Source organism: Canis aureus, chromosome 1 (genome assembly GCF_053574225.1).
Source record: "Canis aureus isolate CA01 chromosome 1, VMU_Caureus_v.1.0, whole genome shotgun sequence".
In the NCBI taxonomy this organism is placed as follows: domain Eukaryota; kingdom Metazoa; phylum Chordata; class Mammalia; order Carnivora; family Canidae; genus Canis; species Canis aureus.
Window position 1 is genome coordinate 91,535,076 of NC_135611.1, and position 18,451 is coordinate 91,553,526.

General features: G+C 42.8%; 1 protein-coding gene and 1 long non-coding RNA gene across 6 annotated transcripts in view; one reads left to right on the forward strand and one right to left on the reverse strand.

The window, feature by feature from the left end:
* SMARCA2 (SWI/SNF related BAF chromatin remodeling complex subunit ATPase 2) overlaps positions 1-18,451 on the forward strand; it is a 175,772-nt gene that overhangs the window by 127,527 nt on the left and 29,794 nt on the right. For 4 of the 5 annotated variants that reach the window (XM_077908407.1, XM_077908408.1, XM_077908410.1 and 1 more), the window contains exons 28-29: positions 9,154-9,371; positions 17,325-17,378. In XM_077908407.1, the coding sequence (XP_077764533.1) occupies positions 9,154-9,371; positions 17,325-17,378 (272 nt within the window). The remainder of the gene's footprint in view (positions 1-9,153; positions 9,372-17,324; positions 17,379-18,451) is intronic. The other variant, XM_077908414.1, reaches the window with a different exon arrangement.
* Positions 1,687-17,833, reverse strand: LOC144319935 (uncharacterized). Its single transcript, XR_013385574.1, has 5 exons — positions 17,565-17,833; positions 15,276-16,982; positions 5,201-11,105; positions 4,594-4,729; positions 1,687-3,621 (listed from the first exon to the last, which is right to left on the reverse strand). It is a non-coding gene; the product is annotated as an uncharacterized LOC144319935 (long non-coding RNA).

The window sequence follows — 18,451 nt, forward strand, 5'->3', positions numbered from 1 at the left end:
TCATCTTATAGATCCCATCTGCTTCTCCCTATGTTTTCACATGGTCTTCCCTCTGTGTTCCAGTCTCCTCTTCTTATAGGGAGGGATACGAGTTGTGTGGAATTCAGGCTCACCCTCATGACCTCTTTCTACCTTAATTACCCTTTAAATTTAGGCTCTGTCTCCAAATACAGTCACATTCTGAGACCCACTGGGGGTTAGGACCTTGCCGTATGACTTTGGGAGGGGACGCACCACAGTATATCATAGTATTATTGTACTTCATTGTATAAAGCACAGACTTTGCTGCTAGTTCTTTAGTCCATACTATGTAAGTAACCCATGTACATCATGTTGCAAGACCATTCCCATCACTTCTTTCAAAGTGTGTTGGTGACTTGTCACTTAGTACCTGTTACTCAGTCAAGGTATAGACAGTGAAGCATGGGATTATTGTGCCTCCTTGTACCCTGGTGATACACCCACACAACGTTCCAGCCAAAGTAGATCATTAAGAGCAGGGATTGGCCAACAGAGGCAAAAGTGCAGCAAAAAACAGAACAGCACAGAAAGTGAAATTGGACAGGACTAGAAGGCTTGAAAATGTGGCACCAACTGTGAAGACAAGAGAGTCTTGCAGGAAACTCCACTGTAAACCATATGGGGGGTGGGGAGCATCTGAGCAACTCAGTTGGTTAAGCATCCAACTCTTGATTTCAGCTCAGGTCATGAGCTGGAGTCTGATGCCACGCTCCACACTGAGTGTACAGCCTGCTTGGGATTCCCTCTCTCTCCCTCTACCTCTCTATCCCTCCCATTTCACCCACTGCTTGCACTCTTTAAAAAAAAGAAAACATGGAAAAAGTCTGATGAATTAAAAAAAAAAAAAAAAAAAGCTCAAGTCATCCAGTGTATTTTAGTTTAAATTGAATTGAAGCATTTACTTTGAATTGAGGACTTTTGTGTGTGTGTGTGTGTGTGTGTGTGTGTGTATATATATATATATATATCCCAATCCATTTGGCTAGTGTTCAGGCCGAAGTGTCGAAGTTAACGTTGAAAGAGAATAGTGATTATGAGGAGACAGAAAAAGAGCCTTTTCTGCCAGGAAAGGTTGGTTTCATGTTTCAGAAGCCGAAGTTGGCGTGAACTGAGTGGGTTGGTGGTGCCTCCAGGGCAGACAGGGCTCTGCTGTGAAGTGTGTACCCAGGTTGCAAGGGTGAGTTCAGGCCACCAGTTCCAAGGATCATCCAGTATTGACTGCTGAGGAAACAGGTCTTTTCTGAAAGACCCCTCTGTGGAGAACTTAAGAAAGCTGTAAGGTCGTAGAGTGACCATAAAGGAGGATCTGGATACTCAGCCAGAGGAACTTCGTTGAAGGTGAACTTAGCAAGGTGAATGAGGAAAAGTGTTTAAAGAAACGGATGAAGAGACAAACCAAGCCCTCTGCATCCAAGGGTTCATCTGAAATATTTCACAACATTGAGAGGGCAAAGGGTAAAATGTTGGAAGCTGGGGATCCCTGGGTGGCGCAGCGGTTTGGCGCCTGCCTTTGGCCCAGGGCGCGATCCTGGAGACCAGGGATCGAATCCCACGTCGGGCTTCCGGTGCATGGAGCCTGCTTCTCCCTCTGCCTGTGTCTCTGCCTCTCTCTCTCTCTGTGTGACTATCATAAATAAAAAAAAAAAAAAAAAAAAAAATGTTGGAAGCTGATCCTTGGCAATTTGCCAAGGCCTGGAACAAAGCTTATTCTATATCCTAGGTTATTTGATGAGAAGAGGAAGGCAAATGCTTTAAAACAAAACAAAACCTCTTAACGCTTGTTTCTAGTGTGTTAAAGTTCATGTACTAAATAGATATTCATGTTACTATGTTTCACATTTTCTTGTGCACATATTATGGACATAAGAGTTTTTAGTTTTTCAACATACATTTGTAAGGGGCATGGAACAATCACAATTTCCTGATTATTAGACTGGCTTTTGGCAGTTTCAACTTGAATGGTCATTTTTTTTAATGGTCCCGTACTTCATGCAAAGCAAGATTGCACATGTGTGTGCACATGTGGATCTTTTTTGCTGAGAGTCAAGATGTTATGTATGGTGTTAAGGCTTTAGATGTATTATTCACCTAAGTTTACACACATAATTAGCCTTTTCCTGGTGGTTCAGTCTTCATTTGTGGTGTAAAGTAGAAAATACTATGGTTCAGGGTGTGGCTTATGCAGCCAAACTTCCAGAGCTGAAATCCTGGCTCTGCTTGCTTACCTTTGTCTGACCTGGAGGAAGATGCTCCGTCTCTCAGACCCTCCAGTTTCTTACCCATAACCTGAGCAGATAACAGTACCTGGCTCATAGTGTTGTTGCAAGGATTAAATGAGCAAATGTGTGTGAAGCACCGTGTGCCTGGCAACCGTGGAAACAATACGTGGTAGGGGCTGGTGGTGGTGGTAGTAAAAGCAGTGGAAGTATTCACGATGCCATGTATCTTCAGATGGATTGAAACTGGGGCTTTTTCCTCCATCAGACAGCCTCAGGCTGCAATGCTTTTAATTTCTTCTTGTGTTGTGTTACTTATGTGTTCTCTGTTAATTTGGCTTTTGCTGGTCTTTTTTTGCCTCTGTCTCAAGCAGAACAAGCGCCCTACTCTGAGCCGCCCTCTTGTTGGGATTTGATGCTTTTCACCCACAGAGGGGCTATAGCTCAGAGAATTTGTCTTGTGGCAGTGTGGAAGCCCTGAAGAGGGCTCCGTTGCTCGTGGATGGCCTGTCACCGGCAAGCCCAGAAGAGAACCATTTCTTTGGCTCAAGGGCCTCCAAATGAAGTTATACTCAGTCACTGTACACATTACTTGTCTGTCTCAAAAACATCATGTTAGTCTCTGTAAGCATTGAAATTTTACCACAATCTGTTACCTTCTCTTGGCATTTCAGTTTTTATTTTAATATACTGAGAACCTGAACTACGAAGTGACCTAGGCCTCCCTGAGAAGGCTCGCGTGGGGGATAAGTGGGTTATGAGTTATAGTAACTGATAAATGGTCTCCGGATTAAAAAAAAAAAAAAAGGCAGAATTGTATTTCTTTTAATTTCCCGTCATTTCTCTATGCCTCCTGCTGGCTCACAAATTCAGCTGGAGCATCGTGCTTGCCTAGCTTCTGAGAACAAAGGTGTTGGTGCATCATGTTGGTAATGTGGTAGGGTCTACAGGACCGAATGTTTCTGGGGCCACCCTCTACTAAATCTAAAAGTCATGCTCTGAACAGAGTACTGGGGCTTCATATTCCCCAAAAGGTACCCTATAGGCTTAGTTGATCCTGTGGCTTAAATAATTTTAATACTTCCTATACTTTTTTCCCCCTCTTTCCACCCCAAAATTGCTTATACCTGAAATAGGGTTTGCTTTGCCTCATCTGGATTGTGGAAGCTTACCTTTCCCCCTTACTTCCCCTACATTTCCTCAGGGAGCTTGCTGATGCCATTAGCGGGAAAGAGAACACCTTGGTTCATTTTTGCAAAAGTAATCTGAAGTCGTTGAACAAGAAACTGAGAAACTCGCTGTACTGAGAATTTGGTAAAGAGCAGCTGCAGTCACTTACCTTAAAAGCCAGCACTGCCCATTTCAGTGGCCACCACCCAGGTGCCTATCAAATGAGTAAAGAAACCAGAGTCCACTAAATTAACAGGTCATCAGTTAATTACACCACAATGAAAAAGAAAAAAGAAAAACTATGCTGCTAAAAAAAAAAAAACTTTTAGATCAACTCCTTTCTTTCCTTGAATATCTTAGGCATTTGTTAAAAAATGTAAAGTTTGTGAATAGATGGACCACTGTTTACAGGTATTTTCTTATATCCTGGGTATTTCCTTTAACAACATTTGAATGGATAAGGATTTTTGGAAAAGGCTTCCCGTCCCTGGCAAGGGGCAAGACAGAACGTGCTACCTGTCGAAATGCTATAAGGTCTGAGGTCAGAAGGAAAGCTAGCAAGATTTCAGTGGTATCCTGTGCTGTGTGTTGAGGTGGTAGGAACACGTAGGAACCTGCCATTGGGTCTGTTTGTTTTTTAAGTATATACAGTTTGATTCCCCCCCACCCCGCGCCCCACCCCAGCCCCATGACATTTTTTTTTTCAATTGTGGTTAAAAAGCACATAATGCAAAAAACTATCTTAACTGTTCTAAGTGTACATTTTAGCAGATGTCTGTGCAGCCATCACTACTATACAGTGCATAACTTGTTCATTATCCCAACCCGAAATTCTACACTTCCTGAACAATAACTCCCCACTCTCCCCTCCACTCCATGCCTGGCAACCTCTGTTCTTCTTTCTCATGTAAGTGAAATCATACAGTATTTGTCCTTTGGTGTCTGGCTGATTCTACCTTGGGAACTGGGTTTTATGCTTATTTCTCTAACAGGTTGCTTTCGGGGATGGTATTGATAAAAATTTTTAAATTGTCCAAAGCCCCGAGTCTGAAATTCTGTATGCAGAAGTGCTAGTCTTTATTAAACCAAGTGACTAAAATGAGGTGGCATTTTAAGAACTCCATATTTGATTGTTGCTTTCATTAAAAAAAAAAAAAAATCACTATAGTAAGAAAATTTCCCATACCTGAAATCCTAAAGTTTCTTTAAAAATCCACTTTTTTGTCACTGCTACTGCTGGTAGTCTGGTTATGTTGGGAATCGCTGCATGTCTTACTGGCATCTGGGGGTCTCAGCAGGGCTTGAGGGAGGTTTAGCCTCTCCTAATATTAGAATCAAGTTTAGCAATGTGTGAGTGGGCTTCAGGAGGCAGTAGTATTGACATGTAATTGTCCTAACCCACATGCTTTAATGCTTAGCCCTCAGTCTGTAGCCCTACCCCCACCCCAGCAGCATTTGGGGTCCTCTTCTGGAATCTAATGCAAGTTACAAAGGGAGAAAGACCCCCAGAGAGAGCAAGAGACCCTGTCAGTGGGCAGAAACATGATATTTAAACATCACAGTTAGGTATTAGAATACTGAATCTCCCCCCTTCCCTATCCAAGAAATTCCCCATGCATTGTCTAGATGTCTTTAGAATTGCTCCTTTTGATTTTTCTTAAGATGGTCTGTTCCGGCGTTGGGGCTGTGCCACTCTGCGCGGTGGGCTTGGAGATCCTGAGTGGAAAAGGCAACCACAGTGAAAACAATGCCCCGGAGTTACGTGTGGCTTTTGTTCGCTTGTCCCTGTTTACCTATTCACAGCCATGGATCCAGTCCGCTGTGCCGTGTGGTACCGTGAAGTCAGGTACACCAGCGCCCCGTTACAGCGAGGGTTAAAAACAAGGATAATACCGACTCCCTGCACTGTCCGTCTTTCCCTAAAAGACACCGCGTGTGTCAGGATGACAGAGAGGGGCACGACCAGACCCACGTGTGGCCGATTCCCGGGTCGGGTCTGCCATGTGCTTTTGCAAGCTGCAAAAGTGTTTGCTCTAAAGCCGCTTTCCCTGCACGGCCGGCTCCTGCGTTTTGTTATCAGAACCTGGTGCTGCTTTCTTAGGAGCGAATTGAAGAAGGAGCCAGGCTGGATCTCATTTTTGTACATCCTGTGTTGTGAAAATGTATTCTTTAAAAAAAAAAAAAGAAAGAAAGAAAGAAAGCGAAAGAAGGGGGGGAAGAAAAGGTTGCCATCCAGTGGAGGAAGGAGTAATTCCCAGCTTCATTCAGGAAAAACGCAGGCTGGAATATGCTTAACTATTTTAACTTGGCTGGGGATTTTTATCACCAGAAGGGTTTTTTTAGTGACATCCGGAGCCAAATGGGTGCCGTGTGCCTTTAAGGAAAGAAGTGCCTCACCAAACTTCCCTGTAGTTGTATCTCACCGTTTGGATAGGGAAGGAAAGTGTTAATTTCTTATTTGTACACTTTTTTTCCCCCGACTTCCTTCCTATTCACTTCATTAAATCTAGAGGCAGTTCAGCATGGGAGCCGTCTGTATGTTGAATTAGGGCTCGCACTCTTGCGCAACACGTCACCAGTCGGAAACTGGGGGTTTGCTTCTGTGATTTATTTCATTATTGTGCTGGTAAAAGGTTTGGAAGGGCATTCTTTTCGGGGTAGTACTTTAGCATTGTGTAGCAAGTTTTTTTTTTTTTTTTTTTTTTTTTTGGTGGCCCCCCCCACCTAGCACTGAGTTGAGTCAGTTGAGCCAGTTTAATAAATAATTTTTTAAATAAAAGAACAGTTTTAAATTTCCATGAATAATTTTTACTTCCATGCAGGAGTAAGCTTACTCTACTTTAAGTGCGAAAAGCACTGGGAAATATTTAGTGAATTGATTTCCATTAGAAAAAGACCCTTAGAAATCCCTGAACATAAAGTACTGCATATGGATGTGTTTGGGGTCTTTGGGGAGGAGGGAAGATGTTTTGTAGCTGACTGCATTCCTGCATAAAACCTTAATTTAAGGGGAATAATGGTCAGTACTTTGTGTGTTTCCTTGTGATTTCCAGAACCTAAATTTAATATGAATCTGCACGTATTAGCAATTGTCATAAACATTGTTTCCACTAGTTCTTTTTGCAATTTGTTTTCGCTTCTTAGCTACTCCCAGATTCAGAGATTGATAAATCCAAATATCACGAGCTTGTGCTTTGTTCCGTTTTTGTTTTGTTTTTTTTCAAAATTAAGGGGAGGGGGGTGAGCTTAGAGCTATCCTTTTCACAACTTCCCCCTCTTCATGTATCCCACTGAAAAGAAAAACAATGAAAAATTTTACAGCAGGAAAGTGAAAGGGAAGTGTCACAGTTGTTCGGGATTTTCTTTAAGGAGAAAGAATGACATTGTATTAAAATGTTTGAAATTGAGAACATGCACATTGCTTTTACTGACATGTATTTAATGAAAAAAAATTATTTTATTAAAAAAAAATCCTCTTAGATTGCTCCAAAAACATGCAGTCTATTTTTTTAAGCACTAAAATGAGGTTTAAAATACCAAAGAAAAAAAGCATAAATTGTTTTTAATTTTTTAAAATAAATTTGAATATTAATTTGTTTTTTTTTTATTGGCTTAATTGTTAAAATGAGAGTAAGAATCAGAAACCATCTGAGCTAAAAATCTCTAATTCTGCTGCCTGGAATAATAAGGGGGAAAAATATGATAAGTAGTTGTCAATATTAAAACAGGCTGAAGGAGGAAGGCTTCGGGCCTTGTAGTAGGTAGAATGAAACAGCAGATTTGAGTATCCACAATCCTTTCAGTATTAAATTTTCAGTAAAATAAAATTACTTGTATATGAAAACATAGCCTTTCCCCAGCTCTCTTTTTTTTCCTGATCAGCTGATGAAGAGACTAGCAGCTCGCTGCTTTGCTGGCTTGTTAATTTTATCCCCACTAACTGTGATTTCCGATAGCCGGCCTGCTGATAGTGGTAAGGTAAATATCCTTTTTCGTTGCCGTCTTGAAGATTCAGTAGAACTACATCCCAGGCATGTGTAGGTGTGTAACACATCAAAAGCCGGTGTTCTCCGTATTTCTGTGTGCAACTGGGTGCTTGAGGAGAGCAGTACCATTAACTGTTGACAGCCTTGCATGCTGTATTTATTATTAGCATGTTCAGTCTCCAAGATTTGCGGGACAATTTCCTTTTCTTAATCTTCGCTTAGCTGCAGTGTGTTTAGCTGTATAGTGGGTGTCCTGCTTTTAGGCAAATGAATATTAATGAAATAATGTGGAGCTTTTTTTTTTCCTTTTTTTTTTCTTTTTTCCTCATAACTCATCAGATCTCGCCTCCTTCATAGTGGTTATCTGAACACTGTAGGATCGTGATGGAAATTGTCTTTTGATTATTAAGGCCTAGCCTCAGACTGTCCCTTAGGATTCTGTCTCTGTGCATGTTGCTTCTATGGGTTTGCACATTGGAGGATGCATAGAAAACATTCTTTTAATCCCACTAGCATTTTTAACATGCCAGGTTGTTTTGTGTTCTGCACCAGGTTTTCTTCATAAAACCTTTCTTTTTCAGGAGGCATTGTACACAAGTGAAAGAAATTATGTCTGAGCTGTAATCACTCTTTATATTGATTGTTATACTCACATGATCATAAATATTAGCCATGTTTGGTGCTGTGGAGAAATGAAGGTAATTGCTTTATGATTAGGGCTCTTTCAGCTACGAGAAAGGATTGATTAGCATTTGCATACTGGAAGCAATATTGAGAGGCAGGAGGAACAAATAACAACATCAGTTATTCTGTGTGAGAAAGCAATCTTGAAATGTAATTTAAAGGTTTTTTTTTTTAATTTTCTTTTTCATGGTCAAATTTTCTTTTATCTATTTTTTTATTGCAGTTTTTCTTTTATTTTTCTTAAGTTTTGAGATTTATCAGGGTGGGGGGAAGAAAAGTTTAAACTTCTGGGTCTGTCACATGGATCTTTTAGCCATTTACGAACAGGTTTCTTTTATACCTGGTTGTTTTTATAGCTATTTTATTATCTCTCTGCATTAGTGCTGCTGGCTCTGGTTTAAAGCAAGCGTTTGCAGGTAATTGGAAAAAAGTGTTTGTTGTTTGTGAGTGTGTGTGTTCTTTATCAGATGATTTAAGTGCGTTTACCAAGGAATGTGGCTTTGTACTTCCTGTTTCCTTGTTTACTAATTGCTACGTTAGAACAAAAATCTGGATGGAATTCTGATTTATGTTGTGAATCATGAGTAAATTGATGTAAAACCTCAAAAAAGGGTCAGAGCTTATATGATTGTAAGGATGTTTTCTTAGAGGGATTTTTTCTTCACCCATCCCTTGTTTTGTTTTGTTTTACTGTTCTCCTCCCCCCCCCCCCTTTACAGTAATGAGACAATTAAGGTCTTTTTCTTACATTGAGCTAAAATTTCATTTGGATTCAGTTATCTTTCAGACACTTAAATGTATAGCTCTTTTTGTACTCGTCATTTCTTCTCACGATTAGTGTTTCCGGCTTTCAACATATTTTGTTCACGGATTAGACTTGGTTTTAAGATGCATTGATTCAATATGGCGGTCTTTGCTCTTTCTTCTTACTTGACTGGTTACTGTTAACTTCTATTTTTTTTATTATTTGATTTTTGTTAGTTTAATTTTATTCTTACTACTCAGGTTGGCTTTTTAAAATTTTCTTGGTGATTCTCTTGTCTTGAATTTTCTTCCTTCGTTCCCTGCTACACCAGGCCATTGAAGACGGCAATTTGGAAGAAATGGAAGAGGAAGTACGGCTCAAGAAGCGAAAAAGACGAAGAAATGTGGATAAAGATCCGGCAAAAGAAGATGTGGAAAAAGCCAAGAAGAGGAGAGGCCGGCCTCCAGCTGAGAAACTATCCCCAAATCCCCCCAAACTGACGAAGCAGATGAACGCCATCATCGATACTGTGATAAACTACAAGGACAGGTGAGTGTTTCACTCTTAAACCTTGATCATCTTCCCCAAGAGTATGATTGATAATTCACCACAGAGCAAGATTTAGGAAGGTGTGTACTGGGGCGTTAAGGTTCTTTCTACTTTCATGTTTCACAGCTTTTGCCCCAAAGGTGTCAGAAACTTTGTACCATGTTCACAATGGCTGCTCTTGCTATTTGGGATGCTATTTTACCAGCTATTATTTGAGATATTTGGAAATAGTTTAGATTACAAAATTAAAGTCTAAGCTGGAGGAGGATTCTTAAGGATCTCTAAAATACCATCCTTTATGGGGAAGGATTTGGAATGGTAGCGTGAAATTCTACTTTTGGGCTGAGTTGTTAGGGAGAGAAGAATCCTAGCATACTTAAGGTAAATATTTCATGTCAAGACTCTGTTGAAAACCAAACAGATGCTTCGTCAAAAATACCATTCCTTCTTTCCTTCCAACACACTTGAATATCTGAGTGCTTGTTTGAACCATCTCCTTCTTCATAATGATACTACTTAGCATGGCATTTCAGCAGATGTAACTCGTTTTCATGGAACTTTTCAGTGTGATCGTTAAGAAATCTGTGCTGGACACTATTATCCCCTGACCTGTGTCTGTCAGCCCAATACAGTAGATAAACTAGTTAGGCTACATTTTGGGTAGTTGTTTTGGTTTCTGCTTGATAATCATGTGATGCAGTTTTCATAGGAAGATCACCTCTCCTTCCAATTGAAGAATTAGGAAACAAAAGAATTAAACATTGTATTTCTCTTGATGGCAGAGTGGCATTGATCAGTTTTTGGTTACCATTTTTTTTTTTTTACATTAACTAGTGTTGCTCTGTACACCTGGGAGTATTTAACATGAATAACTAAGTTGTGATTTTAGTTTCTCATTGTGACTTTAGTGCATGTGTATTACCAGGAAGAAAACCTCGTAATAAAGATGAAGTAGTATAAAAAGGAAGAAACTTCCACCTAGAGGTTTTTTTGTTAGGTCTAAGTTATATTTTCTGTAAGAAGTCTCCAGAAATGGTGAAAAGTGGTAGGAGGAGGTGTGTGTGAAAGAGTCAGAATTTCATGCCCCTCTTTGTGTCCCAGATTTTTTAGGTTCTCTGCTTACTCTTTTTTTGTTGTTCTTTTTTTCTTTCAAGTGTATCCCCTTGCATATTTCAGAAGTGGCAATAAAGAGCAGCCCTATTATATTGGGTTTGGGTAAGCTGCTCATTGACATGGGTATGACAGCCGTCCAGGAAAGAAAATTTGGCCACAGGTCATTTCTTTGACCAAAGCGAACATGCAGACTTGTTTGTATACTAAGAGTTAGTAACACTGTCAAGTTTCTCTTCGTCCCCAGCCCTACCAATAGATGTGCCACAGGCAGGAACAGTTTCTAGGAAACCAGCTTGAACAGTGATGATGCCTTATTTTATCAGCCTCTTGTGTAAGGAAAAAAAGTAGAAAGAATCACTCTTGCATATACCACCAACTCTTTTGCCTTTGTCTCACGGGAGCACAACATCTGTTACTTTGACCAAGTATGCCTTATTCATAAACTGTTGAGTGAGAAGGGCCATAGAAACGCTGAGAAGAGCCAAGAAGAGGTTTAGAACCTAGACCTTCTATTCCAGGTGATGGCTAGCTCCTCCTTTAATGGCATAAAAGAGGTCACCAGCTGCTGGTCCACATACTGCCAACAGATTGATTTGTTTCATGGTTCATGTTGTGTAGGGCCTGGGTAGAAAAAAAGCAAACAGATAAAACTGGAGAGAATTTCTTATAAACCTCAAGTGTTTTCCGTTATGTTTACAAAACCCCAAAATCATGCTACATTCTACCCAAGTTTCCCTAAGGTCGCATTTGGTGGGACTGAAGAAGTGGCTCCCCCTTCTCCATGGGCTCTCCTGATCTGGGGTGTCCCACTCCCCATCACCTGCTCTCATCCTTCCAGTGTGGAGTGCTTGCTGCCATCTGTCATCATGCTTTTCACACCTGGCCTGCCTGACTCCTTTATATTACCTGCAGGCTCCACAGCTTTTTGGGTTTATGACTTCCTAAAACACAAAGCTAGGGGCTGACCACTTTCCTCGAAACCACCACAAAATTTGAGGTTCCATCCCTTACCCCTCAGCTGAGCACAGCTCTGTAGGTGACAGCACAAGCTGTAGTCTGGGTTTAGCTACCCTTGGTTGAGTCTAACTCCAGGGTTTACTACCTATGGGGCACTTGGGCAAATTCCTCAATCTCTGTGAGCCTGTTTTCCTCATCCACAAAATGGGATGATAACCATAACTGCCTCTAGAGGTGTTAGGTGAATTTGGTGAGTTAATATAGACCAAGCTCATGGAGTCATCTCATTATTAATAATCAGCCTTTCAGACTACTTTTAGCTCATCAGGTGGGTAAATGGAGCTCTGAGTGCTTTAAAAGAAGCATCCTTCCTAATAGGATTTCCGTCCTATTTTTTCCCCTGAAAACAGAAAATAGTTTCAGTGGGACTGATTACTGAGCATGTCTTTGGTTGTATTGTAGGGGAAGAATATTTAAATATTTTAGCATGCAGACATTAAGTACTTTTTTCCTCCCCTTTCTCTGGTTTTAATTACTTATTTAACCCTTTCTTGAAAAGTACCCTCCTAAGGCTCATTCTGTGAGCTTCCACATTTGGGTACATTCTGGGGTGTATGTACTCAGTTACTGCTGTGTGTTTCATGGATTTTTTTTTGTGTGTGTTAGTAATCTAGAAAAAGCACTTATTCTGAATATTTCTGTGTTTTATTTCTCTTACCAAACTTGGTGCTCAAGTAGGAGGCACTCAAATTAGTAGGGCCTTAATTGGATACATTGTTATATTTTTGTTGGTTTTAGAAAATACTGCTGGGAAATTCACCTACCCTTCCATGTGTTGAGATTTCTGTACCATTAAAGTCAGCTACTAATATAGCAATTCAACCTACCTGTGCAAGAAATACCACCTGTACTAATCTCCCTCCTATCACCTCAGCCAAATGTTAGGGCTCTGACAGTCATACAGATTAGCAGTGTATTAAATAAGAACTGCCATCTATATTTAACTGATATATAAGAATTAATTAGCTCTCATGAGACAGTTTTTTCAAAGTTCTTGCATGATTCTGGGACAGATGTATCTTTCTTTTTTATAAAGAACTAGGATAATTTAAGCATCTATTTATTGCCTTTGTTTTCAGTGCCAGGCCTTTTTTTTTTTTTTTTTTTTTAAAGAAGGATACTTTTTCAGATGTGACCCCAAAGAGCCAATAATTTTGTGTGATTCACAAATGTAAGATCCCCTGTATAGATTGCTGTCTAAAGGTAGTACTGGTCAGCTACTCTCTTGTTTCTACCATTTTCTTTCAAGTCAAGGGTTTGTTAGAAGGTTTTGTTTTGACTCAACTATATCATGCATTGTTTTCTGCCTCTATACAAGGCTTTTAAAAATCCTGTTCTAAGATTATGTAATATTTAACCTAAGACTCAATTTCTTTAAAAAGGATTAATCCTAATCTGCATCTGTAACTCTTTAAAAATTGCTCCAGGGATGAGATCAAGAATAAGGTGTTGAGGGATAGGGTCTCAGAGAGAGAACTGTCCCAAATCTAGAGACATGGCTTTGAGTTACTTGGATAAGGGAAAGATTCTAGATTGTTTCAGGGTTGTAGCTGTCTCCGGTTCAACTTCCCACAACCCAGATGCTTCACCCTCATCACCTTTGACAGATCGCTATCCAACCTCTGTGAGGGTGCTCCCAAGAGTTAGTTCACTATGTTAGGGGACATGCCGTTCATGACACTGAAGCACACCTCTAAACACAGTCCTTTCCTTTATTTTTTTTATTTTTATTTTTTAGTCCTTTCCTTTATTAAAATGGATTCAGCCTTCTGATTTCTAGCGATTCTACTTGGACCTTCCGAGAGTAAATCTGTCCTCATTCCAAGAAATGTCCTTTGTGAACGTGTCCACCTAAGGACACACTCCTTGAGGCTGAAACACCTCCCTTTGCTCTCTGAGTGATATCTAGATTTGTACCACCTAGTCCTGTTCCTTAGGCACATCCTACCTTCTTAGTGTCCCATTTTAAATATGACGCCCAGAGCTCTGAAGGTATTCTGATGGCTAACTGCAGGGTGGCCAGCTTCCTTGATCTGTACACCAAAATTCTGTTACCGTAACTCAGGAGTGTATTAACATTTTCCAGCAGCTCTGACACAGACTTAACCTTTATGGAACATGGGACTTGTTGAAAAGCTCCCTCAAAACATGCAGAAAGTTCTTTTGTCACTTGAATGCTGCCAAGGTTAGCGTTCAACTGAGGATTTTTCTTTTTTTTTAACCTGTATTTACTGACTTCATTCTTTTCCCTGTGCAGTTCCATTTATCTGATTCATGTCCAATCCTTATAGTCTACTTTTACAACTTAATTTTTAGGGTTTTAAAAAAAATCATGTTTCCTTGTCTAAGTCTTTTGGTCATCAGAAGATTTGTTATAAGCTGTTGCTGAGAACCTTCTAAAGGGCAAAGGACAGGTCTCAATTATGTGCCCCCTGAAAATCACTTCAGGTTGACAAGAAAAGTAACTAGTAATCCTAAAGTCGATTAGCCATCTGCGAACTCACATGACCGTGCCATCATGTCACGCACATTCATCTATACTTTGTCAAGGCTATCAAAAAAGGCTGAAACCAGGAGACACCACATTTGTGGCCTTTCCAATCTATCCACCTGGAAACCCTGCTGAAAGAATGAAATGAGGTTAGCCTGCCATGGTTTTTTCTAGGAGACCCCCTGCTGGTACTTAAATGATGTTATTTATCTTCTCTAAATAGCCCTGTGGCATCTGAATAATTTCTTCTAAATTTTTTACTGAGGGTCTACATCAAGCATAGCAGCCTTGAGTTTCCTTTTTCATTTTGACATGAGGACCCTGGCACTCTTCTCATCTTCTGACTCCATTTCTATTCTTTGTGATTTCTTAAACATTATTAGAAGCAATCCACACACTCCTTCAGGATTTAATTAGTTTGCAACTGAAACTTGGATTCATTTGAAGTGCCTTCATATGCTCTGTTGACTCTCCCATTGGTAGCTTTTGTTCATTTATTGTGCCTTACTTTTCAAATCTGAGCATTGTTCTCATCCCTAAAGAATCTGGAAACAGAAGATGAGGTCATGTCATCTCCTTGCTCCCTGATAACTGCTTGAGGACTGTAGCAGGAACATTCCAGGAGGACTGGCCCTGCTCTCTGCAAACAGTTGGGATTTCAGGTTGAGCGCTGAGGATGGACACAGGGAAGCAGTGGGGGAGGCAGAAGATACCTGTCTGGCTGGTCTGAAACCAGGTGGATGAAACCCTGGCCCCCAATGGGGTTGGGGGGGTGGGGGTAGGGCTGGTGACCCCTGGGCTGGGCTCCTTCCTCCCTGACACTCTTGAAGCTGTGCTGTCCTCCCTGAACAAAGACTGTTATCTTCTTGCCCCAAATTTTAAGAAGCCTGTCAATATGTCTAAGAATGGTGGAAAGTCTTGGCTTGTTCCGAATTTTAGCTCCTCACATTGTAAGAAATCATTCATTCATCTTGGAAATATTTATGGCCTTCCTCCCTTATTTTCAACCCTATACTGCAGAACAGGGACAGAGAGTTTAAAAAACAACAACAACAACAACAACAACAAAAACACCTCAAAGTGCTTATCTCACTCATTCACTGTATGGGCATTGGAAGAGATAGTCTTCCTACCAGATGGGGTCTTCCTTCAAACAGGTGGCTGACCAGGGGAATTTGGGGAGGGAAGGGGTCATTTGAGCCCATGATACGAAGGTACAATGACATTTTCCTGTGTTTAGAGTCACTTTTAGAAAACAGAACTATCACTGTAAAGACATTTACCTTGGGAAAGGAGAGGCAACATTTCTTTCCTTTACCTTTTAGAACCCTTCCAAGGAAGGACTCCATAGACTTCAAACCTTAGGACTAAGTGTACTCGTTTACTTCCTATACACACCAAAATCACTTGTAGCATTTCCCTCGGTTTCAGGAAGGCCAAGCTGCTGTTTTTGAAGGTCCACATCTCATCAACCCATTCTCCAGAAGGGATGGGCTCCTATTAAAAATGTTGCCTTGTTCCAAGGTTTTCTCTCAAGTGCTTGACCTGAAGTATATTGTTTACCGAGTGGAGGCTTTCCCTCATGGATCACCATCCAGAGGTTTCGATCTACAGTGGACTGTTCATACCTCTCCAAAATAGATTTGTAGTAACAGAGATTTTTAAAGCCAAATCCATGTTACTGTATTCTTTTTCTGGTTTTTGTTTTGGTATTTTGTACCTTTTTTCTTTGCTCAAAGTGATCAGATCACTGACCTGTGTAGGTCTGTCCCCATGCACTCCTTATTGTGATCATTTGATATTATTTGCTGGGATCTCTTTTGTTCTGAGGCTTGCATCCCCCACCCCTCTTCATTAATTTCAGCTCACAGAACCTTGCCCATCTTCTCTGTATTATTTACATCCTGTTCTATAAAATGTGTAAGATAATATTTTCTGTTGCCAAGTTTCTCTTTCTTCATGACTACATGTTCTGAGACAATGTGATCTGTTTTTGGCCTCTGTAGCCCCATGGCTAACATTATCATCAACCTAGTGTCCCAAAGGTGCAGCAGAAAAAGCATTCCCAGTCCTGTGCCTTATTCCTGATACTCACTCTGATACCAAGTTCCCTCAACACATGCATGAGCATCTGTCCTGGACACCCCAGCTTCTGAGGCCTCACACACTTCTCCAAGTAGGCCATCCTCATGGCAGGCCTTGCCTGGGGCAGCCATGTGCTGCCTGTGCCCCCCACCTCCAGGCTGCTCTTCATCCTGCTTGTCTGGGGTGTGTATCTGAGCCTGCCTCACTGGTAACTTGCATGGCTTCCCATCATCTAGTGGATGATAATCGAACTTCTTAGCACAGTTGGAAAGGTAGTCCGTCATCCATGGTCTGGCCTTGATGACCTTCCCAATTTCCTTTTCTGTCATGTCCCTGCCTGTTCCTCCTTTTATTTCAGACATTCCAGCTCAGTCTCTTTTTTTCCACCTTTTGGCTCCTGGGTTTATGCTTTTCCCCCTCTGCTGTGCCCCCAAGCCCTTCTAAGAGCCAGCAGTGGCTTCCAGAAGGTATTTTGTAAGCGGCCACACCTGTCACACCTGCGTAGGCTGTGTATGCCAGAGGGCGTTGTCCTCCCCTAGAGTTAAGGTCTGGATGGGAGGGAGGTTTCTCCTGCGATTTCTCCTGCTTTATTTGCCACCACACCAAGGGACACCCGTATAGCAGGTTCAGAATGGCTCGGTGGAAGGTGCTTCCCTAGAGGCCTGTGGAAGGGCCAGAGGTGTCAGGTGGTGGTTGTCCTTTCCAGTGGAAGCAATTTACTCGAAAAGCGCAGAGGTCTGGGACGCAGTGCCAGCTACCGGGTGGTGTCATCTGGAGGGCCCTCCTTAGGCTGGCGGCTGTCGCAACGTGCACTCCAGCTACCTGAGGTAAGTAGGAGGAGGAGCCAGCCTCTCCGCAGCAGATGCTGCCTGACTTGCCATTGCTTCTGGAGTCGTGGATGGAACCTGTGCGCAGAGAAAGGGAACTGGATTAACAGGCATTTACATGTTTCAGACAAGCAGGAGAAGTCTCAGAGACGTTAGGAAATCATTTGGGGGGGGGGGTCCTCCCCCCTTTTCTGTAGAACTGCGTTTTTTCAGAGTGTGGTTCCACACATGACCTCGTGTGGTCTGCCCCCAAGTCCCATGAGGAGGCGGGGCAGGCAGGTGAGCGGTCCGGGGCCTGGAAAAGGGAAATGACTCCCCCCACAACGCCCCACCCCAAGGTCACCCAACATAGAAGGAAGAGCTGGGCTGGGGCTCGAACCCAGGTCTTCTGACTCCGGTGTTCTTTCTACTCTACCGCAGGTGTAACGTGGAGAAGGTGCCCGGTAATTCTCAGTTGGAAATAGAAGGAAACAGGTCAGGATCTGTCTTGCATCCCCTTGTCTCTGAATACAGGTGTCCCTTGGCACAGCGGACAGACCGACTCCGAAGGAGCCGGGAGCACACTTCTCCACGTGCCTCCCGACCCCCCACCCGCACCCGCACCCGCACCCCCCGCCGCCTTGGGCTGGGAGACGGGGGCGCACGGATACTCGAAAACACCTGTCAGGGCTTTCCAGCGTGTCTGTGCCGTGCGGCGCTTTGGCCGTGCCCGGTCTGTAAACGCCCTTCTCACACAGGCGGCGTCCGGAGCCCCCGGCAGGCCTGCCTCGCTGCCTCGCCCGCGGGAGGGGGCTTCTGTGGCTTCTCCCCGCCCCGCCGTCCCAACCCCCGCTCCCAGCGCAGCTTCGGGCTGACTTCCGCCGCCGCCTCCTAACTTCCGGCCGCCTCGGGGTAGACGCTTCCTGAGCCGCGCCCGTGGCGCGTGGCTGTCCAGGAGGGCGCGAGGAGCCGTGTGCGCATGCGCCCGCGCCCGTTTCTGCCGTCATGGCGGCGGGCCTGCGGAGGGTTTGCGCCCTGGGCGTGGCTTCCGGGGCCCCGCCCCTGCCACGTGGCCTCCCCATCGGCCTCAGCCCGTTGGTTGGCCCTCCGGGTGCTGCTTCCGCTGCGGGTGCGAAACGGAAATGCTCCCCTAGAGGCTTTGTGAGGATGAGGCGACGTTGGTCGAGCGGCCCAGGAGGATGCGCACGATTTCCCGGGGTTAGGAGCCACTAGAACTACATGGAAGGTTTTTGTTTTTATTTTTTATTTTTTTTTTTTTTGTTTGCTTTCAGTCAGCCTGAACTTAAAAAGGGTATGATCCTTGACTGTCCATATTCCACTCTTTTGGGTTGACCCAGTAACATCCTTGACAGCATTTTCTCCCCACACTAGTGTAGGGTGAGCCAGCCTAGGGCCAGGAGGAAGAAGCCTTGAAGCTGCTGCTCTCCTGCGTTCCAGAAGGAATACCCATCCCCAGTTGTGTCAATAGGATGGTTAAAGGTGGGGGAGACCTGCGCCTGCCCCATGTCTGTGTGGGCGTGGGACTGTTGGAGGGCATGGTGGATTTG